Genomic DNA, 16242 nt, shown 5'->3' on the forward strand with positions numbered 1-16242 from the left:
GTTCTACACATGAAATAGTTGAATAACCAAGTGTAATGTGATTGCAAGTGTAGAGGGTGTTCTACACGGATCCTTTGTAAGAGAATTGTTTAAAGGTGTAATAGATTTCTATCTCTGCTTGAAAGATGTTGAATAGTGAATTTAGGGATCCTCAATGGGTAGTTTGAGGGATCCTCAAGGGGTAGTTTGAGGCGAGAACGTAGATAGTGGTGTCAAATCTATTTAACATACCGAGTTTGCTTCTCATTTACTCTTACTCTTTATATTTATTGTTGTTTCTTATTTTATTTATATTTTATATTGTGTATTTGATTTATAATTGTTAATTTTTAAATATAACTTAATTTACCTCCTTCTTGTGTTAGTCATCTGGGCAACAAAATTAGATTTGAGAGAGCGAATGCCGCTTTCCATTGTCTAAGTTTTTTCTACTCGATCTGAGAGAGCATGCTATTGGTGTTCTAAGGATTCGTTTGGATTGAGAGAATAATTCAATTTTTTTAATTTTAAAATAAAAATATTATTAAAAATAATATTTTATTTAATTTTTATCTCATCTCATCTCAACTCACTATCCAACCCTCTCCTAAAAATGGGTTTTTCAATTAGTCTAATAAAGATGAATAAAGATGATTTTGGTTTCTTTCTCTATTTAGTTTGTGTCACTTGAGGTTGTGCTTTATTAGCTATTTCATTTAAACTGGGATTTCTTATTCAATTTCTATTTCTTCTCTTTGATAGAAGTGATAAAAATAAGTGAGTTCATGGAATTTGTCTAAGTGAGTATAAGTTTTAAATATACAAGTTTTATGCAAGTTTTTTTTTATAAAAAAGTGAATCATAATGATAAAAAGTAATTTTTTTTATTTTATTTTTTAAGGTATAGTCTATTTTTTTTACAAACACTTGAGCTAGATTTATCTATTTAGAATTTGTAAAAATGATTTTTCTTTTTAAAATTCTATAGTTATTTTAAGATCTTGACGCTCTTCCATCATTGGTTTTCTTTTCCTGCTCTTCGTTTTTTTTGTTAGGTTCAAGTTTGCTGGTTGTTGTGTTCTCTTCGTTATCCGCTCTTCATCAAAATCAAAGTCCTCAACTTCTATGTGTATTTTCAAGAAAATTTCATTTCACCTCCTAATTTTTTAACTTCTAATTATAAAGGGTAGCACTTCATGGATTAATGCTTATATTTTTATAAAAAAATTTGTTTTTAAATGTCCAAGTGCAGCTCTCATAATGCTGTCGATAAGTAGGGCTGGGCAACCGGGCCGGATTTTTTTTTTCGGCCCGGTCCGGAACCCGGTTACGGGTACCGGCCCGGAAAACATCCGGGCCGGTACCCGGTTTCTACAACCCGGGTGAACCCGGGCCGGGTACCCTGATTTGAAACCCGGGTTTCAAATCCGTTACCAGGGTTTTTTAAAAACCCTAACCCAGTGCCAAAACGACGCCGTTTTGACACTGAGTTATATCCCTTCGGCAGCTCGATTCCCCCCCAATCTCTCTCTCTCTCTCTCTCTCTCTCTCTCTCTCTCTCTCTCTCTCTCTCTCTCTCTCTCTCTCTCTCTCTCTCTCTCTCTCTCTCTCTCTCTCTCTCTCTCTCTCTCTCTCTCTCTCTCTCTCTCTCTCTCTCTCTCTCTCTCTCTCTCTCTCTCTCAAAGAATCTTCCCGAAACCCTAGCTTCATCCCGTCGTCGCCGTCATCCACTCATCCCGTCGCCGCTGTCATCCCGTCGTTGTCGTCATCCCATCGTCGCCGTCATCTTGTCGTCGTTTCATCTGGTCATCCTCAGAAACACTACAAATCAGGTTAGTTTTTGATAAACTCTTCTTCCATTTCGGTTTCTTTAGTTTATGGTGTGGTTTTTTTAGTGGGTGTGATTTGGTTGGTGTGGTTTCTGATTTTGGGTGTGATTTGTTTTGGGTTTCTGATTTGGGTGTGATTTCGGTTTCTTTATTTTTTTTACCGTGTCCTGCTTCTACTTGATTGGATATTGCATTCTGTATAGTTTGCTGATATACCTCTTTCCTATCGGGAAGATTCTGTATAGTTTGCATTCTGGATATTGCATTCTCGGTGTAGGCAAGGGACTATGAACTCTCACCGACCATAAGTTGATATTACACGTACAAAAACAAATGGCAAGCAAGGGCCTGAAACCATGTTAACAAGTACACTTTGATCTTCATTCACAGTACATAAAGTACCAAACAGATAGATTTGTAGAGAAGGTAGCATCTGTACAATTTAACATTAGAAGCATACTGTGGAGACAAAGGCACAACTAATAAGGTTTGAGTTTGTGAATAAAGCAGAGCTTAAAACAAAGAGACACTCCATACATCATCTAATTGGCCATATGTTCTATTTCCACTCCCTTGGCAAAAGGTACATAGCATAGCATATAATGCATGCATGTTCACATGAAAAATGCAGATCAGGTTTAACTTCATTGAAGTCACCCAATAACTCTATTTTTTTGACTGTTAGACTCCACAGTGTTGACAAAAACAATAAGTTGCTTTTAATCACTCTAAATAATCAAGTTCTTAATAACTCATAATAATAAGCTTATTATTAAAAAATATTAAACTACATATTTTACCTATAAAAAATATTAATAAAAGACAGCAAAAGTAAAAAGGTGGCCTACAAGAATTGCTTTTAATTTCTTTTTAAAAAAGGTGGCCTAAATTAAGCATCTATTGGTGCTAATACGCATCAAACAATCACATATTAAACCAATGAAGATAGTCAACCGCTTTGCTTCAGAGTTGTAATCCAATGTATATGCTAATATGTTGCGAAATTTAAATAGAAAGCAAAAGATTAGAGAGAGGGATGGAGAAACCAAAAATATAAGCAGAGAAGCGAGGGATGTGAAGAAGCCATTACCTCTACCGGTAGTTAACCCTTCAACAGAAATGTAGTAGTTTTAAGACAGAGCCAAGTGACTTTTAAGTCAGATGTGTAACACTACCTGAGAATTTGATGGAATCTCTCCTCCAATGCAAGAATTTGATGAAAAAAACTATAACTAACCAGGGAGTGGTACCCACATCTCTCGTTATGACCCCAAAAAGACTAGTTAATATAACACTTTCCTAGAATTACTTACAAAGAACAATCTTACCTGATAAATAGCCAATGTGGAACTTAACACTCAAGTCTACCTTTATAACCTATCCAATAAATGGGGGTTATTCATATTCTCGATTTGAGACTTAAGTATTACAAACTCTCTCTAAAATTCATGCTATCCTCGTTAGAACCATGTCATGTAGTGCTCCAGTATCACATGGTTGACCTTACTATGTGGCTTTGATACCCTAGGTAACGACCCAGGAAAAGCAATAGGCTGTTGGAATTAACACCTGACTACCTTTATAACTACCCGATCTTTGTAGGCATTCATATTTCCAATGTGGGACTGGATATGCTGTTGGAATCTGGCTGTTTTAGTTTTTGTTTTGTTTGCAGTTTGTTCTGCTGCTTGTGTTTTTCAAGTTATGTACTGTTACATTATGCTGGTTTTGCTGCACATTTAGACATTTTATAAGTTTTAAAGCAAAGAAAATTAATCACATAATGTTTATCAAATATTCAAAAGAAATACCAACTCATTTTGGTTACAATTAACCAACTGATTTTTTGGGATTTAGAATACCAACTCATTTTGGTTACAATTAGCCAACTGATTTTTCCAACTAAATAATTAGTTGTTATGCCTTCAAACTCACCTCCTTTTGAGTTTCAAGAGTTTCTTTGTCATACTTGTGTTTTAATTTCCTGTTTTTTTTTTTTTTTGGTAACTTTAATAGATGGAAGAAGATTCTGTGAGCTGTAATGTCGGTATAACCCAAGGGGTTGGTGACTCCTCTTCTATTCCATTGGATGTAGAGGAGCTTGGGACTCTTCCAACCCCTTCTTCATCCACACATACACAAGAACCTACCCGTTCCATCCCACCTTTACCCAAGAAATCCAAAAAAAAAACCAAGCAACCAATCTGTGGTATGGGAACACTATACTAGAGTGCAACCTATTGACCACGATAACCCAAAAGCTCAGTGCAATTATTGCGCTAAGCTATACAGTTGCCACTACAAAAATGGCACTTCATCTACGTTACACCACCTCCAGAATGCATGTGAAACTTCCCCTCTTAGAGTTAAAGGAGTTGGAAGAAGTCAATCCTCTAGTGTTAAGAGGGATGCGGAGGGAAGAGTGTGTAGTCCACAAGTCCTAGTAAAGTACGATGCAGAAAAACTTAGGGTGTCAACCGCTAAGTATTTTATTAGATGCGAATTGCCTTTTAGGCTTGTAGAGCATGAAGGTTTTATTGAATATGTAACGGATTTAGAGCCTCGATTTACTTTGCCATCCCGAGGCACTTTAAAAAGGGATTGTATTAAACTGTATAAAGAAGAGAAGATACAGTTAAAAAAATTGTTGGATGGTCAAAGAATTTGTCTTACCACCGATACTTGGACGTCGGTGCAAAATCTGAACTACATGTGCATTACCGCACATTTTATTGATTGCAATTGGAGATTGCACAAAAAAATACTTAAGTTTTGCCAAATTCCTGACCATAGGGGCGAAACCATTGGGAGAGTGTTAAACTCAGGATTGCATGAATGGGGTATTGATAAAATTTTAACCATCCCAGTTGATAATACATCCTCAAATGATGTTGCTGTTGATTATATGAGGAGGAGAATAAAAGACCATGATCGTACTATACTGGGTGGTGAATTTCTTCACATGCGATGTGCTGCCCATATATTGAATCTGATTGTTATGGACGGCTTGAAGGATGTAATTGATTTTGTGTCAAAGATTAGGGATGCTGTCCGGTATGTGAAATCCTCACCTTCAAGATTTGCCAAGTTCAAGGCTTGTGCGGTAAAGGAAAAAAATTAGTGAGAGGATGATTTGCTTGGATGTTCCTACTAGATGGAACTCTACATATTTGATGTTGAGTACAGCTGAAAAACACAAACAAGCCTTTGAACAATATGCGTTTGTGGATGACCAATTCTTGAACCCCACTAGCAATGATTGGAAAAATGCACAGATTTTTATGGAGTTGCTGAAAGTTTTTTATGATGTTACATTGAGCATTTCTGGTTCTTTGTATGTGACAGCTAATGTTTATTTTGAGCAACTTTGCACAATTGAGGATACATTAAATGATATGTGCTTAAGTGATGATATTATCACTAGTACTATGGGCATAAATATGAGAAACAAGTATGAGAAGTATTGGGGTAGCACAAATAGGTTCAACTTGATGATATATGTTGCTTTTGTGCTTGATCCACGATATAAAATGATGGCAATGAATTTCTGGTTGCAAAAATGCAGAGGGTGTGAGTTGGCGAATAAGATAGAGGACAGGGTTAAACTCCTTTTAGGCCGCTTGATTGAGCAGTATAACACATTTCATGTGGCTAGTGGGAGGAGTTCTAATGTGGCTCAAGGAAGGCCAAGCAGCACTAATATAAATATTGGTAATGAGCCAGCACCTACTAAATTTAAGATCATGTTTACCAACTTTCTTAAGGAACGGTGTGTTACGGAGTTTAGATCGGAGCTAGATAGATATTTTTCTGAGACGTGTATAGACGACTCACTCGGTTTTGATATCTTAGATTGGTGGAGAATTAATGCCGTTAACTATCCTGTCCTTGCTGAGGTAGCACGTGATGTGTTAGCCACCCCCATTTTCACTGTTGCCTCGGAGTCCGCATTTAGTATTGGAGGATGCATATTGGATCCTTTTAGGAGTTCCTTGTCTCCAGAGACTGTTGAAGCTCTCATTTGCACTCAAAATTGGTTAAGGACCAAACCAATTAACATTCGGGATTTGGAAGAATACATACAGTCGATAGACCTTGAAGGTAAGTTTGAAACGTGAAATATTTTTTTTAATATCTATCTAATTCAGTTTATTATCCATCTAACTCAATTTTTAATTTTCTTTAGACGATCATCTAGCTTCATCTTCAACCGAGACTGATGTGAGTCTCCATTCCCATTCATGCTGAAAAGTTTATCCTTGGTTAATCTTCAATGGAGGTAAGAGATTTTGTGCTTGTCCTTGGTTGAGTTCCAAAGAGTTTATTGATTTAGTTAAAAAAAATCTGTGTCTAAAATAATAATATTATGTTTTTCATGCATTTAGTTAAAAAAATCTGTGTCTAAAAAAATAATATTATGCTTGCATGCATTTAGTTAAAAAAATATGTGTCTAAAAAATCTGTGCATGCTTGCATGCATTTAATGACTTCTGCTTTTATATATAAAAAAATTATGCTTTTCTAACAATTGTTTTTTTTCTTGAAAAAATTTAATAACATATGTTGGCAATATCGGATCAATATATATGTTATACATTTATTATTGCAATTAATGATGATTTTGGCATGTTGTGGTTGTACTGTCAATTGGGAATGTGTCAATTCACTGGATTTGATATTAGTTTAATGATACTTTATAATAATGCCACTCTTGGAAAACAACTTAGCGTCTTACATTATATAAATCTATTATCTAATGATGCTTTGTAACTAAAATTTGGTCCTCTTATATATTATCATGCATATGGTCCTCTTGTAAATCTATTATCATGCATATGGTCCTCTTATATATGATCTGTGCATGCTTGCATGCATTTGTTTGTTAATTTGTTTGTTTTTCGGATAACTGGAAGAATACTTGTGAAAATAAGAACTACTACGTACGTACTATTTTGAGAAATATTACTATTATACATTCTTGATTTTATCGAATTCTAGTACTATTATTTGGGTGAAAAGATTTAACTTTTTTAGCATTCTAGTACTACATGCTCTGCTCTGTATTTGTTTCAGGGTTTTAACTTCTTGTGTACTATTTATATATATATAGTTCATGAAATTGGCAACGCAATCCAAATCTTAGTAGATATGATTTTATGCTATGATTTCTCCATTAATACTTTGGCTGGTCTCGTGATAGTTGAGTCTACATGTGTTGGGTGCTTGTTTTGTTACATGCTTTTGCATTGGGAACTGTGATATAACAACCGAGTTGGCATTTTATGTTGGCCTTATTTTCATGCATGGAATTGACTATAAAATCTGTGTCTTTTGTTTAGTATGGACTTTGTGGGCACAAGGCATTTCTTTGAAGTTGATTCCTATCATTCCATGCATGGACGTGTCAATGATGGGTCAAGAGCGCTCAACTTCTACAGAATTGTTGGTTGGATGCACCGAATTATTGATCAGTAGGAATTTGTAATCTGATTTATCTTCTCATTTTCACTTTGTGTATGTTTTTGCACGAATTGGGATGATTTTGGGATGATTTTGTAATGAGGAATGTTGATCTGAAAAAGAAAAAGAAAAAGAAACGTTATGTGCAAGATCTGAAGGAACAATATTTTGAAAGAACATTAATAATCAGGCTTTGTTTAAAAAAAAAAAAAAAACAACCCGGGTATAGGCCGGAACCCGGATTTCCGGGTTGTAAAAACCCAGATCAATCCGGGTTCCAGCCCGGGTCGTAACCCGGGTATATCCGGGCCGGACTCCGGCCCGGATTTGGAATTCGGGTTCCGGGCCGGGTATACCCGGATACCCGGTCCGGTACCCGGTTGCCCAGCCTTATCGATAAGTGCTAAAATCACAAAAAAGATTGGCAAAAGAAATAGTTCGATAAAAAATATAGATATTCGGTTGGTAAGTTAAGACATTTACATGAAATTTTAGATAAGTGTAATCAAAGAATTTTAGGTATTACTATTAAATGATCATTGGAAAAAATAGAAGTAATAATAATAATTTAATTAAAATATAATTAAAAATTAACGTATGATCGGTAGAATTGTAATATAAGACAAAAATAAACTAAATAAAAATTAAGAAAAAAATTAAAATTAATAATATTTTATTATCATATAAAACTTAGATGAATAATCTAATGTAAAACTTTTTTTTTTTTTTTAATGGGGATCTAAAGTAACCAAGTTTTGAATAAAATGAGCAAAAAATAAAATATATGATATTAGGCAAAATTTGAAAAATAAGATAGTCAATCCGATGCTAATGTTATTAGTATTGAGACACCATGTTTGGCCACCCGATCATGCAGACGGAAGACCTAAAGCCTGATATTAGAAGCAGCGAACAGGCATGAAAAAAAAAAAAATCACCATTCAACATTCTTCTCACTACAAAATTCGGAATGAATAATGATAGTCTTGTTGATAACCAGTTCACAACTTAGGTATTACAAAAGTTTAAAAAACTAATAATTTGTTTTTTTTTTAATTTTGTAAAGTAAAATATTACTTAACCTCTTTAATGTTATTTTTCAAAATTACCATTAGAGTATTTTATTTATTTTTTATATTTATTTTTTATTTTATAGTTAAATAAGTGACTACTAGTAAATTTATATATTGTTTTAATTTTTTCTTAATGGTTAAAGATGTTAAAAAAATATTTAAAATAAAATAATTTTATCAGTTTTATTAATTATAAACTGATAAAATTGTAAAATAATTTTATTCTGTTAATTGTAAACTAGTTGTTAACTAGTTGGAAGGATATTATTGTCCATTCGAACTGTGATGAACTCTTGGAGCGAAGGCTCTAAAATACACAGGAGTCCAGGACTGCGTTGGCTATTGCAGACAGAATCATTACCAAGAGAGATTATTGGAATCAGAGGTTAATTTCTGACACGAGGATTGCACTCCATATGTGGTTTACAAATGAAGGAACTGGAATTTCCATTGGAGCGCATTGATCAAAGCCAGGAGTGTTTTGAGTACATGGAGATAGGAAGATGAACTATCGTGTGATTAAAACAATATCATGCACCATTCTTTAACGAATATTTGAATTAGGTCATGCAAGCCCTCATATCTATGATTCTGTAGATTGTTGCTCTCTCTCTCTCTCCCCTGACCATTCGGTTTGAAGCCAACAATCAATGGTCATATTTATCATCCCTATACTATACATTACACATAATTTTTTTTTTTATATTTTTTTCCCTCACCAAATGTTGGTATATGAATGATGAGTAAAGTCTTAGTTTAAAAAAAATCAAAATCAAGTATAGTATGTAGTGCAAGGATGATGAGTAGAAGGGTTCATGACCAATGGTGTGCTCACCCCTCAGCATTGGCTACCGTGGAAAATGGGAATGGTGGTATTGAAGTTGTTTTCTTAGGTTCATATTTTAACTAGTAAAAAAGGTCTGATTTCGTAGGTTACATACAAAGTACCGTGTAGATATCAGCAATATAATTAAAGCATTAAACTATAACCAGGTCATGCCTATTTTTACCCAGTTTATTACAAAGATGTGTACAAAGAGGTCATTATTTCCCATTATTTGCCTTGCTCAACTCATCTGGTTGTTATTTACATCTATTTCTTTGACAAAAAAAAGGGGTCAAAATTAGCTATCTGGCTATGGGCGAAGCATTAATACTGTGAGATTTCAGATCATATTGATGGAGGTCCAACTATCTTCTTACATTTCAGACGAGCTGCACAACAGCAGCCACCCGTAAGGTACCATTTTGGAGAAGATCAGCCAGCTCATCAAATAAAAGAGCTCTTCGCCAACCCCATCCCTTTGGAGCTTTCGGTAAAAGGGTACCAGTTTGTTTGAAGTTTCCAAAAACAATGACTTCCCGCTTTGACGGGCAAGTCAACTAAACAATGGAAGATATAAGAAACAATGAATTAGAACCTCGCATTTTGTACAAAAACACACAAAACTAAGCAGTGATTCAATAAACAACAGCTTGTTCGTTTAGAGCTTTAGATACCTTATAACGAGCTGTAACCTTTTCACGCGAGTCCACATACATATGAACCTGAAAGCAGATGGTTAACATTTTAGCTTGAAGCTTTGAAGAAAAAATAGCAAGAGTAGGACAGAGTACAAATTTAACAACTTCAATTATGTTCTGTACTAATTTAACAAGTTTTTCTTATTATAAAGGTGTCATTATCATGGAACCAAGAACAAGAGAAGACCAATTTTTGCGCTATTGAAAAATAAACCCTCTAAACTCTGATAAAACCAGAATCAACGGCTGACCTTTCTAAAGGAATCAGTTATCTCTGCCTTCCGACGGTGAAGAAATAAGCCTAAACAGATGTAATAAAATGCACCCCAAGTTAGGCAAAAAGATCTCTTCTACATTGATAAACAAAAAGTAATATTTTTTCTTGATAATTCTTTTATACAGCTTTGAGCATTACCAAGTGTTCGCCGTCCCTGGGGGTCTTCGTCATTAAAAGCCTGAACACTAACCTAAAGACTCAAGAGAGAAATCAAATCTGTATCAGACTTGAAGAGAAAGCTTCGCCATACATTTTCAAGCACATGCAAACATAGTAACAAATTAGTATTCAATCACCTTCCATAAAGAACCAGCATAAAAAACTTCTGGAGAGTGCTTGACATGGCCATCACTGAGCCTGTGCACATCCTCAAATTGCACTCTGTGAAGCAGAAAATTATGCGAAGCATATAATAGACTTTCCTAAGTTTAGCAGCCAACAAGAAGAATGAAGGAATTGTAACAAGCCCAATGGATTGATAGTAAATAAATGGAAATATCCCATTTCGAGGGTGAGAAAACCTCCAAGAAATTCAGATGGAAGAAGAAGATGAAATAAAGAAGTTTCTATTAGTTTTTGGACAACTTCTGTAGAGTCCCTTGACTCAGTACATATACTAGTTATCCCTCTCATGGGCCTCGTGCTAAAGAAAAACATTAAAATGACAATGGTAATGAAAAGGTACTAAATGGCCTAAGCCCATTAGCCAGCTACAACTAAAGTCTAATTAATATAACCTCAACCCAACAAGTAATGAAAATAACCCAAAACATAGTGGCCCATGGCAATAAGGTCAGATCTCCCTTTATACTATCGAACTGTGACAGGAAAAAACAGACAGCTATAATTGGAAGCAAAATTGTCGAGCACATATAACACAATGAGCCCATTGGCATCAAATCATGTAAGAACCCAAGGAAAGCCCAAGCCACTATTGAGTTTTACACCAAAGGACCAGTTAAGGTCACAATTAGAATCCACTGGAATCATAATAAACCGCAAGAACTTCTTCCTCTAAGACAATGAGGGATCCCATTCAATATTCTCTTATGCTCAATTTGAGATATTACAGATCGAAATAACTGCTCATCAAAACCACCAAATAAAATTCAAGTAGGAAACTAGGATTTGAACATAAACGAACTGTTACTATTTCTGATATATACTGAGCAATCAAGCCCCAAGCAAAGAGGAATGCAATAAGAGAAACTGCTATATATGAGCAGTAGACTGAACTAACTATGTATCCAATCTGACCACCTTGATATGGACACGCAATGATATGGAACTGATTTTAATTAAACCAATTAGTTAAATTATGGTTTCAAAACAAACTTTCTGTAAAGAATTTGAATGAAACACCATATTATGCTCGAAAGAATGCGACTTATGCAACCATAATAGAAGGTCATGTCAATCCAATTATTGTGTACACAAGATCACGTCATCTGCAGTATGCAAAGGTCGCTCCCTTTTACATCTTGTAAAATGTAAAATTACCATCCAAAACAAGTCAACAGCAACTGGAAAGTAAAAATATAACTTACCCGAAGCGAAAAGGAGGGAAGTGACTTAAAGGTGTTTTCAAATCCAATGATATGGACGAACTGTGTACATTCTCCCACTCAATCCCAATAGCATGCCCAGGTGACTCAAGCATCTCCACGGGAATACTGCTAGCACTTGGTCCTGCGGTTGAAGTTCCGGACATGCTGCTCTGCGGTTCCATTTCATACCCCCTCTCTGTTTGCTCTCCATGAACATTAGTCATATTGCACCCTCCTTGGCTCAGGCCAACCAAAGCTGTCAGCCCATCCCCAGAAAGGTCTCCACTGTGGTCAGCTCTTGCCTCTGAATCATCATTAGCAAGAGACTGCTGGCAGTTTCTGTTGCCCATGCCAAAAGGGACACGTGAAAAAACAAAACGTGTTGGAGGCCAAGCAGCTGCAGGCACAAAGGTAGTTCCACGTCCAATACCTGCAAGCCCATCAATAGGCCCCCTATCATGCACACGTACAGGTCTAAAGAGGCCATTTCCTTCACCCTGAGCAGATTCAGCAACATATACATTCCCCATGTTACCAGGAGAAGTATGATCATGCTCTTGCATGTAATATCCAGTGGTTGAGACCCCATGTGGAAAACGAAATGGCTGCCTACAAGCGCATGCCATACTTGTATGGCAGCAACTTTTGCATGTGTCCGCACCAATTTCTTGCACCCTCTGGCTTAAAAGCATCTACACGATAGCCAACATCAAAGAGTAATTATTAATTTTATCAAAAGCAAAAACACGGGTTAAAATTTTATGAATATAAATGCTTGCAACAGGAAAAGATATCCGAACTTCCAGAGGTGGGAAACATGCACCGAGTTCTTCTAGCCACTCTGCTAGCTCACATAGTGGTACTCCTAGAATGAATCAGCCAAACCATAGGCATTCATAAAAATCTATGAAAATCCCATGTAATGAGGGAAAACAGATGGCTAGGAGAACCACCATGGTTTAAATTGAAAACTAGCTCAGACCTTGTTTATGCATCACATCAAATTGGCAACATTGTAACAGGAAGCATGGACTCTTATAAATTTATAATAGCCTTATGCATTGCACATTCCTGATATAACAGTGGCCATAGAATAATTTAAAAGCAATCAAATCCAGCATCAGACCTGTAGCCAAAGACCGTCATTCACAGCTTTGCAAGGGAACCCCAATTCCTCAAGTTGCCTTCTCACATTTAAAAGTGCCTCAAAAGACATGTGGCAATATAAAAGGGAACCCCCTTCAAATATATTAACGAATGTTTTATAGTCCTCCCCACGAATCCCAAAATTCCCTTTAGCATAACCCTTTAGCTGTCTCTTACCCACAACCCTTCCACCCCATGAAAGTGGATGCATGCCACATCTTTCCCAATCATTTGTCATAAGCCCACCACAGGAAGAGTTCATTGAAGACAAATTCCTTGATTGGTCATGGGCAAGCCAGCCATTATTATTCAGATGGTAGCACGGGCCTTCTTCAGATGGCCCCTCCATAGCCATTCCAGTGGCCCCTAGGCCACTTGCTCCCATACCAATTGACATCTGAACATAGGAACATGAGGTTCTTCTTCCATCCATATCTGCCAACGAGGGACTCACCGATGAAGGTCCTTCCATGTTGCAGGTGTATCTAGGCTCCATATTCAACTGAGAGTATGTAGCTTCTTGCACCTGTTGGTTGGAATTGGAAACTCCTTGTTGGCAGTCCACCACACAGTCTGCAAGCTCAACCAGAAGATTATGAGCAGTATTATGGTCTTTAAGGCCATCTTTTAAAGTTAAGCTTCCCAGCTCAGATTCCAACATCTTATTATTGCAGTCATCCATCAAATTTTTTCCCTTTGCTCGAGGAGAATCAGACTGAGAATCCATTCCCGCCTCAGAACAGCAACTTTCCTGGTCACAATGTTCTGCCTTACAATGGGCACCTTTTGCAAGGAATGTGTACACTGCCAGTTCAAACCTTTGGATAGAAAAGAAACATGGGGTTATCCATCTTGATAGAAACTCAAGCCGCAAGACCACAAAACTAAGAGGCTGCTGATACCCTTACCGTTTTTCTTCACTAGGTGCCCACAACTCATCCGAGGTTAACAATGCATGCAAGGTTGGTGGGGAAAGTTTTGGAAGCACCTATTCAAGGGGCGAAAATGCAGATAGTGAGTTTAACCTAACAAAAACCAGAAACAATTCCTGAACAATGAACTTGCAATTCAAATGACATGAACAAATGTAAACCATGTTTTGAGAGGTGAAAAATGGAAAAAGGTTTATTCAAATCGAAGAGCTAGAAAAACATGTCCAGCAGTTCAAAAAAATGAAATTGTATGAGAATATAATTCGATCATGAAACATATGGAACAGAGGAATGTCCTGGATTCATCAAAAGATTTTCTTCAAATTGTTAGAGTGAATCACTAGATGCCAACAAAAAACAGGAGATGCATTTTTTTTTGTCAAATTTCAAGTCCATGATTACCCACACTTAACGTTGTCCCAAAAATGTTTCTTCCTAAAGTCCAAATATCCATTTCCTTGTCCTTCTGTTTCATATTATTTTACCATATTGTCCCAATTTTAAACAGAGAAGAAAGGGTTTAACCATTCAAACCCACAAGTCCAACAGCAAAGCTATCTTCATCTGTACCTCTTTCAACTGCGTGGCACCACTTTGACAAAGGTAACCCCAGCAAGCATTCTTCACGCGCTCTCCATGTATGCCATAATCTTGGCTCTCTGCAAAAACCTAAATCAGAGGTAAATCATGTCAATAACTGAAAGGAACTGATAGCATAGAGTGCACAGCAGCCACATAAGCATCTTGAACCTGATATGCTAAGAAGTTCGAAGTCCATAATTCTGATATGATAAAATCTGTGCATATTGCACACAAATCCTGCACGTATACACATCAGTTTGTAATAAAAATGAACATACAAAGTGCTTTCCAAACAAAAAGGCTTAGAGTAAAGAAACAAAAGATGCTGTATCTTTGTTCTATATGCGAACAAAAGATGCAGTAACCACAATAAAGAACATTATACCTGAAGGTCAAGAAAGGAAGCAGCAGCTAGAACTCGAAATGCATTGTCATCATTAAGCTTTGGATTGTGGCCGTATAGATATGCCAAAGCCATTGCAATTGCATCACTGTTGACATTCTTATCATCTACATGCAAGGTCAGAACCAAAGCACTGGCTTCTTTCCAGGGACCATGAAGCATGTTTCTGCCGGGGCAGCATTAGACGTCAGAAAATTAAGTCTCAGCAAGTAGGCTGCTAACACATATAGATCATCTAGAAATAGCATAAACTTATCTGTAAAATTTTCCGCAAAAAGTAATCAATAGTATCACTTTCTATTCTATGACCTATATAGCCTCCGTTCCCTCTTTCACCAAATTCCCTCTTCCACCATTTCACAAGCATTACAGCCTATTAAAAAAACTATTTCACAAGCATTACCTCCGAACCGTAGTCATTCTTCTACAATCCAGCGCTAGCACCTAGAGCTTATACTTTGCTATTTGAAAATAGAAGAATTTCTCCAGATGTTTCACATCTGTATCATTGAATTAGGCTAAAATAGAAAATTTTACAGTTTTCTCCAACATCAAGGCCAACCAATTTGCACAAACAAGAACAATAAAGCAAATATAGAATATTAGAAATTGAAGGGGGCGCTACATTTTTGGGAAATAAAAAACAAGACCAACCGAATTGCATGATTAAGATTGAACCCCAAGAAAAATCATTTAAACAAAATCAAAATGAAGTCCAGACCTGAAGTAGGAGCTGCGAGAGAGGATGAGGCGATGGAGGTGGTAGGTGGAGCCCATGGCCTGGACGATGATGTCCGAGAAGGAGCCGGAGATAAATCCCTCCAGCTGGATGTGATCGCAGAGCGAGGTAAGGTTGCAATCCAGCGCACGGAGCTCTCCGCTGGTCAGGTCATCGGAGTGCTGCGAGGGCGCGATCGTCATTTTCATCTGGGGACCGTAAGTCCGGGCGGCCTTCGGGTACTGGGGCTCCATCGGGAATAAGAAATGCCGTTTGAGACTTTGATTTTCCTTTCAGAAATGGGAGGGTCAATTCAGCGAGGCGAGGGAATGGTCCTGTTTCTGGTCCGGTTCCTGTTCCGGTTCCGAGCCATCGTTGAGAGAAGGTCCTAAAGTGATGGATGGCGAGTTATGCATATTGCATACACGTCTAGAATACATTATAGACAAAAACGGTGCGCACCGTTTTCCTGAAAAACAATTGGCAATTTGCCAATTTGGCATGCTTTACGAGGAAAATTAACAAGGAAATATGCTAAAAAGATGTTGGGGATCTCGACCAAAAATATACCGCATAAAGATAAAAATTAAAAATTAAAAAAAAAAAAAAAAGTTCATGTAGTCAATGAATTAGTTTGTATTTATATTCTTTGTTTGACTAATCAATATTATATTATAGAGAATCCCGATAATTTTTCATTTTTATTTAATAATTAAAAAAGTATTTTTTTAATAATGTGAATTTTTGTTTATATTTAAAAATATTAGAAAAT

General features: G+C 36.5%; 1 protein-coding gene and 1 long non-coding RNA gene across 2 annotated transcripts; one reads left to right on the plus strand and one right to left on the minus strand.

The window, feature by feature from the left end:
* The first annotated feature begins 5633 nt into the window (after positions 1-5633).
* On the plus strand, positions 5634-7373 carry LOC122302710. The gene is made up of 3 exons (XR_006240504.1): positions 5634-5909; positions 5995-6087; positions 7148-7373. It is a non-coding gene; the product is annotated as an uncharacterized LOC122302710 (long non-coding RNA).
* Positions 7374-9293: 1920 nt separating this feature from the next.
* Positions 9294-15892, minus strand: LOC122318784. Its single transcript, XM_043136409.1, has 12 exons — positions 15474-15892; positions 14735-14918; positions 14518-14586; positions 14338-14436; positions 13744-13823; positions 12816-13653; positions 11690-12381; positions 10439-10523; positions 10281-10332; positions 10117-10166; positions 9842-9889; positions 9294-9724 (listed from the first exon to the last, which is right to left on the minus strand). The coding sequence occupies exons 1-12, from the start codon at positions 15722-15724 to the stop codon at positions 9548-9550; spliced, it is 2625 nt and encodes an 874-aa protein (XP_042992343.1). The 5' UTR covers positions 15725-15892; the 3' UTR covers positions 9294-9547.
* Positions 15893-16242: the final 350 nt, after the last annotated feature.

The sequence above is a fragment of the Carya illinoinensis genome, chromosome 1, assembly GCF_018687715.1.
Source record: "Carya illinoinensis cultivar Pawnee chromosome 1, C.illinoinensisPawnee_v1, whole genome shotgun sequence".
Classification (NCBI taxonomy): Eukaryota; Viridiplantae; Streptophyta; class Magnoliopsida; order Fagales; family Juglandaceae; genus Carya; species Carya illinoinensis.